The following is an 8052-nucleotide window of genomic DNA, read 5'->3' as shown; positions in this document are numbered from 1 at the left end:
TTGTTTTCGCTGGTTGGCTTGTTTGCCTGTTTGTCCAATGTTTACTGAAGAAGAACGCAGAATCATTTTGGTTCTCTGAAAACAAATAAGCTGTTACCCACTGTGCTTTAAAAAAGAATTCAAACCTGTTTACTCTAAACCAACACAGATTTTAGATAGCGCTCACTGGCAGTAATCATTATCTTTTAATCTTATTCACTTGTTTTTCCTGCGGCTAAACATAAAGTAAACGTGTGTCTTCAGAGTAGAGCTGTTTTTTTATTATTGCACTTGTAGGTTATTTCTTGTAAAGCTACGTCTTAGTTGGTGCTTATCTTGGCGAGAGCCGAGTTCAAATCAGCATGAAGTTTTAACATCTACTCTCGTGTAATGGAAATCTTTACATAACCCGAAAAGACTTCCTTCTACAGTAACATTCTAGAACCTGATTAAGTTAACAGCTTTATGGTAAATATCACAATGCACACTAAAGCTATTCTGTATCCATATAACCCAGTGGCTTCTGTAATATACAGCTAGTCTAGATACCAAATAATGTACATTGTTATGTGATACAATGTCATTGTGGATTTGGTTGCCTGACAGTGAGATGAGTTTAAAAGCTCTATAACCACTGATACAGATGAACCCAGCTGTTTTTCATAGTGGTTAAAACAGGGTTGCAAGTTCATGCTTAGCCTCCACCCCATTACATGCTCACTTTCAGACAATCAAACCTCAGTGTTGGCCAACACAGTAGAGCAACCGAAATCAAGAATCTAATAGTGTGGGCATCAACCAGCAGCTTATTGTTTGCCAACCATGTTGGTAAAGTAGACCGAATTGTCGTGATGTGTTAGCAGATATTTTTTTCACGTCATCAGTTGCTACAGTAGATTTTTCTTATTGATTATTGCATGACTGAATTGTGAGGAGGGACCATCAGCAGGGTAGTCTTTAAGTCTACACCATTATGCAGCAAATTCCTATATACATCCGCTTTGAAAAATGGAATTCTAAAGATACACTTTCCAAATGTTTTGCTCATGCTTATGTGTGGATGAAATAAGGTTAGTCAGTAATTTGTGTAATTTGTGAAGTGTAATAAATATTCACTAATTTGTTAAGTGTAATAAACAGTGATGGCTGGTGTGGTTAGGGCTGACAGCAGTTTAAGGGGATTTACAATTTACTAACTTTGTGTTCATTTGTCAAAGAAAAAAGGAACTAGTAAATGAATTCTAATAAATAAATACATCTTGCAGGTTTGTCCTGTCATCAAAATGATTAATGTACACAACCGTTCTATCCATTCTCTGGTTGTATTTACTGTAAAAAAAAAAAAAAAAGAGGAAGCTGTGCTTGTTTCAACACACTCAACCACGTGTATCACTGCAAATGTGTTTCCACCACTCATCTCTTCAATTCGCAAGAAGCAACAGGGAGCAGCCTGGATGATTTCTAATATTCTGAGCACCATTTAGGGAGATGCAACTTTAAATCTCCAAACACTGTCTTTCATCTATTTTGTTAAGAATAGGAAAACTTTTTTTTTTTTTTTTTAATATTTGCAAATAGCTTTTTATTAGTCTAAACAAGAAAGTACAAAAAAGGTAAGAGTCTTTCATAACATTATTAATTGGTAAGATTGGGTCAAGCTCCACCAAGGAAATTTGATGAATTAGACAGGTTTTGTCGATGGTTGTTTGGCGAGCTAGTGTTAAGTTATTTAAATTTCTTTGTCTTTTTCTGTTTCTCTGTCTTGATTGGACTATGGTATCTTTCAGGGTTTCTTGCAGTGATTTTGTTTGCAGTTTATTTTGTAAATTATTATTATTATTATTATTATTATTATTATTATTATTATTATTATTATTATTATTATTATTATTATTATTATTAATAGTAGTAGTAGTAGTAGTAGTAGTAGTAGTAGTAGTAGTAGTAATAGTAGCAGTAGTAGTATCTGTATTATTAATATTATTATTAAACTAAAAAAACGAATATCCCCAAAGCTTTCTGATTACATGTTGTTTTATGCTGGTTCCAAACTATTCTATAAGAGCACTCATTGATAACACCTATCCTTTATTTAGCTATTGCATCTTTTAGTTTTGCACCTTTCTGAAAAGCCACTTTAACAGTAGTGCAGTCAGATGTGTCTGTAATGTTCCTACAGTACTGTGCAGATGCATTAGAAAACCTCAAGATTTGCCAGGTATATCCTTTATGTACCTACCTGTATGAAAACCACCGGGCATGAGAAGTAATCTCGGTAAGTAATCAGTCATATAGAAACAACAGACACTCATGTGTCCAGATTTATCAGAACACTCCATTGTTTCTGTTGTTTTGATTGGTTGTCCAACCCCTGTAACTGAAAATCTGGGGAAAATTGTCAAAATAGGCACATTTAGTATTTGTCTAATTTAATTGATGACTTTAATAGGCCACACATACAAGTCATTTAAAATAGTAACAGAAAAGGAAGACACAGACAAATGGTAAAAGGCATGAGACTTTTTAGAAGTTGTTTAAGATGCCTAATTAAACCATAAGGTGGTCTAACGTCTTCACTATTGTTTCTATATCACTCATTACTGACTGAAAATTGAAATTCTTACATGTGGGTTGGTATATAAAGGATATAAATGACACATCCTGAGGTGCTGTAATAAATGTGCACACTAAGTATTTCTTTAAAAAAATACATTTGCAATTGTATATCATATATAGAAAGCAATTCATGGAAGAACGCCTACAAGATATTGTGTGTATCTTTTTCTGAAGAATGCTGAGTTTTCTATGGGTGTATATTATAAGGGTATTGCTGTGATCATAGCAGTTATTACAAAACACACTGGATACAGAATAAAATGGTAGCGTACTTCAATTAATTTATTTGAAGTTCGTAATAATTATTAACAGCAGGGATTAATTCTATTTCAAACTGAAGTCGTTCAATAGCAGGTGTCTGACTCTTCATGATCTCTTCTGTGCAACACAACAGTAAACTCATCTTTAGATAAGATGGCTCTGAATGATAGCGGAACCGATCTGGAAGATTTTGATAGAGATCTGATAGCACCTGCTTCCGTAACCAAAGATCAGACAAACGACTCACGTTGTATAGACAAACAAAAGCGATGCCTTTTAAACTATGTAAAACCTGTCATTTTGAGCATGTATCCCTCTAGAACAGGGCTTCCAAATCCTGGTCCTGGGGGCCCACTGTGTCTGCTGATTTTCATTCCAACTGGGCTCTCAATTACTTAACTAGACCTTTAATTGAACTGATACTTTGCTTAATTAGACCTTTTTAATTGTTTTCAGCTCTTAAACAGTTGCAGATTTCAAGTTACTTATAAAATGTTTAGCTAACTTGAAATCTGCAACTGTTTAAGAGCTGAAAACAAGTAAAAAAGGACTAATTAATATAATCAACAATTCAATTAAGGGTTTAATTAAGTCATTGAGAACTTGGAATGAAAACCAGCAGACACAGGGGGTCCCCAGGACCAGGATTGAGAAACCCTGCTCTAGAACAGTTAAAATAACTCAGACTGAATTGAAAACTGGCTTGCCACCATGGTGGCCATCCATTGACAGTCTAATGGCAGATGTTTCAAAATTTTTAGAACCCTGTACCATTAGTTGCTGGCTTTCTCTCTGCCTGCTATCTCTTGCCTGGGCAAAAACACTTCAGTCACCAAAGAAAAATGTTATATGCCAAGAAATGTCATTGATTTCTTACACATAAATGTAGCACTGCTGAATGTTGTATAGCTTTGAGGATGCAGCCAATAGACAGGAAGGAGAAAATCAGGGAGGACAAGGCAATGGTGTAACCTCACAAATTTCAACACATTAACAATATAAACTGGTTTTTATTAATGTTGTATTCCTCCAGATCATGAAGTAGAATTAAGGAAGTGCATCTTTAGCATCTAATACCCCTGAGTCATTCCTAGAATAAATCTTATCTTTCAGGAAGATGAATGCTAAGAATTAAAAAAACAAAATTTAGATCGGGTGCAAACCCCTTTAAAGGTGTCATGTTGTAAATTTGCATATTCACTTCACATCTTTTGCTTTTTCCACTGTTTTCTATAACCATATTAATTACAATGTTCTTGGCGTGTACATCTTTTTGCAAAATATATGTAAGTGCAAAATTGTATCAGAAAAGGATTAGGGTTAGGTTTAGGGTTAGGGATAAGGTTAGGGATACGGTTAAGGATTTATCATGCAAAACAAATCACACATTAAGTATATTATGACTATGCTTAATAACATTGTAATTATGTGTAATTACACATGCATTTACTATGCAACAACAATGTAATGTACTTCATTAGAGACACTTAATGTATTGTTACCCATTAATGTTTACAATATGTAGTAACACCTACAACTGTCTTAGTCTATGTCATACTGAAAAATGTGTGTCACAAAGGAACCAGCCTTGACAGTCTGAATGATTTCTTGTGTTTGTATATGACTACATCAGCTTGTGAGACTGTTTGCAATGACAGGCCTGGTTCTTAATTGGAACTGTACAGGCTGGTGTACAAATCCCACTTTAGGTCATGGTACAACAAGTGATGTGTTTGTTATCTCACAGCACAGCCGCCTCCCTAACTGACACAGAAAAAGACACCAAAGAACAAGCCAACTTTTTCTAACTGATGAATGTGGTATGAGAAATAACGTTACTCTGTGCAAATCTCCAATATATGATACATACCGTAATTGTTTATACATTCTAGCAGTTCCAGTAAAGATTTTTTATTATAGTTATATTATCAACACAATCCCAACCTAACACTATACATTATACATATTACTATTGTATTTAAATTGACAGTACTAAACAGTTATTATTATTATTATTATTATTATTATTATTATTATTATTATTATTATTATTATTATTATTATTACTTCTACTGCTACTATACCAACCTAATTGTATAACATACATTAGTAATATAACATGATTACCATTGTATTATTAGTTGTAGATATTAAACAATAAATAACAATACAAGTAGTGTTCATAATAATTTGAATACAGTACCAAACTAATAAGCCATATTATGACATATTGACATAATAATGCTTTCTAGCTTGATTAAAAATAGCCCTTGAAGCTATAGGTCACCTGTAAACCACACACACACACACACACATATATATATATATATATATATATATATATATATATATATATATATATATATATATTTGCACATTTTGCCCAGATAAGGATGTGTTGGTGTATCAAGTATATTTCTGTTCTCCCCAGTTTTATGAACCTGTGGGGTTTGTTTGTGTTTTGTGTGTGTGTGTGTGTGTTTTTCAGGTTGTAAAGACCAATGTTGTCTGTTTATTAAACCCAGTTTCTATTTAAATTACATATGTATCAAATATGTGTTTTGGTAGTCAATGACCTAAATCAAGGAAACACACATTTTTATGGATATCTAAATGATTCTAGTTATGTTTTTTTTTAATTATATACTAAACAAGCTTCTTCTTCTTCTTCTTCTTCTTCTTCTTCTTCTTCTTCTTCTTCTTCTTCTTCTTCTTCTTCTTCTTCTTCTTTATTTATTTATTTATTAAAACTAAACCGATGTACAATATTTATGTTGCCATTTAATTATTTTAATATTATGAATACAGCCAGCTTGAATTATTAGCACTGTGACGTTGGTTCTCTCTACTGATTAGAGTGAGAGATAGAGAGGGAGGAGAACAGTTTTACCACATGTTAATAGCAAATATCTTTTAGCTCTGTGTTGCAAACCTGCAAAACCTGTACCTAAGAAAATACAAAGACTATGCAGGGAAGGTATCTCACCTTGGACACGGCTGTGTGCACTTCATGAACCCGTCTGACTCCTCCGAGGAGTAAACCTAAAACTTTACAGGCTTATGGTAGAGCAGCCCCCTTGCTTTGTTCTGTTATAATTAAAAGATATCACCTATACAATGCAGCAGTGAATGTAATACACACGAGGTAGAGCATATTGAATGTTTTAAAAGGTGACACTTTTTGACTCTTCAACTTGACCACTATTGATTACCACTATTAATATGATTTTCTTAAAATATGTTTGCTAATTTTACCAGTATTTATTTATTTTTTTAATTCTTTGGTAGCTTTAGTAAGTGGAAGGCATTCTGTTATTTATACTGTATATATGAGGAAAGCTGTATCAGTATTTACCTCAGAATACAGTGCTGTGCAAATGTATTAGTGTAACACCCCATTGCTCTGTAGTTTTGATTTGTTGTGCATATGCAATCAAACCCCTGTAACTGAAAATCATGGAAAATTGTCAAAATAGGCAAATTAGCGAGTCTAATTTACTTGAAGACTTTAATAGGCCACACATGCACATTTAAAATCGTAAGAGAAAAGGAACACAGCCACAAATTAGACTTTTTAGAAGTTGTTTAAGATGGCTAATTAAAGCACAAAGTTGTCTAACATGTTTACCTGTGAGTTCCTATTGTTTCTATATTACTGATAAACTGAAATTGAAATTCTCACACTCAGAGGTTTTCATGCAGGTAGGTATATAAAGGATATAAATGACAAATCTTGAGGTGTTCTAGTACATTTGCACACAACTGTATTTAAAGTTACCGTATGGATGGCTTTAACAATACTATTATCATTGGTCTTATAACTGTTTTGTATTTTTAATAACAGCATGGAGATGGAGACCGACAATCAAACAGAATATTATTATGAATATGAGTATGAAGAGGAGATTGATCTGGAATCGCTACACATCCTCTCCATTGTGCTTTACTCAATTGCCTTCATTCTGGGAACGTCAGGAAATGGCCTGGTCATCTGGATTACCGGTTTCAAAATGAAGACGTCTGTCAACACCATTTGGTTTCTAAATCTGGCCATGGCTGATTTCATCTTCACCTTCTTCCTGCCTCTCAGCATTGCCTACACTGCCATGGGCTTCATATGGTCCTTTGGCTGGTTTCTGTGCAAACTCAACTCCTTCATAATGGTCCTGACGATGTACAGCAGTGTCTTCATCCTGACAGCCATCAGCATTGACCGCTGCCTCTCAGTAGTGGCTGCCGTTTGGGCGCAAAACCACCGCACGCCCAGGAAGGCTTGGTTCACTTGTCTGATACTATGGGCATTGGCTGGGGTATTTAGCTCTCCATATTTGAAGTTCCGGGATGTGATCAAAATCAATGAAACAATACAAAGGTGTTCCTACAGCTTTGGCAATGGTACAGCTATGCATGCATACACACATAAGGCTCTGACCATTACACGTTTCCTATTTGCTTTCCTGCTTCCCACAATCGTCATCATCTCTTGCTACACTGCCATCGGTTACAGATACAGCACCATCCATCGCAAGAGATCCTTCAAACCCTTCAAGGTGATTGTTGCAGTCATTGTGACCTTTTTCATCTGTTGGATTCCCTTCCACATCTTCCAGATACTGGAGTTAAAAGCAACGAGTGAAGGGTCTTCCCTTAAGGTGGTCCACGTTGGGATGCCTGTTGCCACCAGCATTGCTTTCTTCAACAGCTGTCTTAACCCCATCCTTTATGTCTGCATGTGCCAGGACTTTAAGGAGAAGCTAAAGAAGTCCTTCCTTAAGGTGTTTGAGAACGCCTTTATTGAAGAGACAACACTGTACCACCTGAGCAGCCGTCGATCCACTGTCCAAATGGAGTCTTTAGTTGGGGGGCAGAAGATTGATGGGATCAATCCTGAACCAAAGTGATGTCTGTGGTAGCAACACAATCCATATATATATATATATATATATATATATATATATATATATATATACAGCTATGGTCAAAAGTTTTGCATCACCTGAATTTTAGGGTTGAGACATAATACTATGAACATAATTTAGATATTTTATTCAACATCATATAATCAAAGAAACTACAAAATGATTTCATGTTAGATTTCAAAATGTCACATTTTTCATTTTTTGTCAGTTTTTTGTTAAGTATATGCAAAACTACAAAGCGGTATGTAATTCAATATGTTAATGTAACATTATTCAG

At 34.6% G+C, this 8052-nt stretch overlaps 1 protein-coding gene across 1 annotated transcript; it reads left to right on the top strand.

Moving 5' to 3' along the window:
• Positions 1-1399: 1399 nt before the first annotated feature.
• Positions 1400-7800, top strand: LOC117433649 (chemerin-like receptor 1). The gene is made up of 2 exons (XM_034917433.2): positions 1400-1592; positions 6701-7800. Exon 2 carries the CDS (start codon positions 6702-6704, stop codon positions 7755-7757), a length of 1056 nt encoding a protein of 351 aa, XP_034773324.2. The 5' UTR covers positions 1400-1592; position 6701; the 3' UTR covers positions 7758-7800.
• Positions 7801-8052: the final 252 nt, after the last annotated feature.

Source organism: Acipenser ruthenus, chromosome 38 (assembly GCF_902713425.1).
Source record: "Acipenser ruthenus chromosome 38, fAciRut3.2 maternal haplotype, whole genome shotgun sequence".
NCBI lineage: Eukaryota > Metazoa > Chordata > Actinopteri > Acipenseriformes > Acipenseridae > Acipenser > Acipenser ruthenus.
This window is presented reverse-complemented; position numbering and strand designations above follow the sequence as displayed.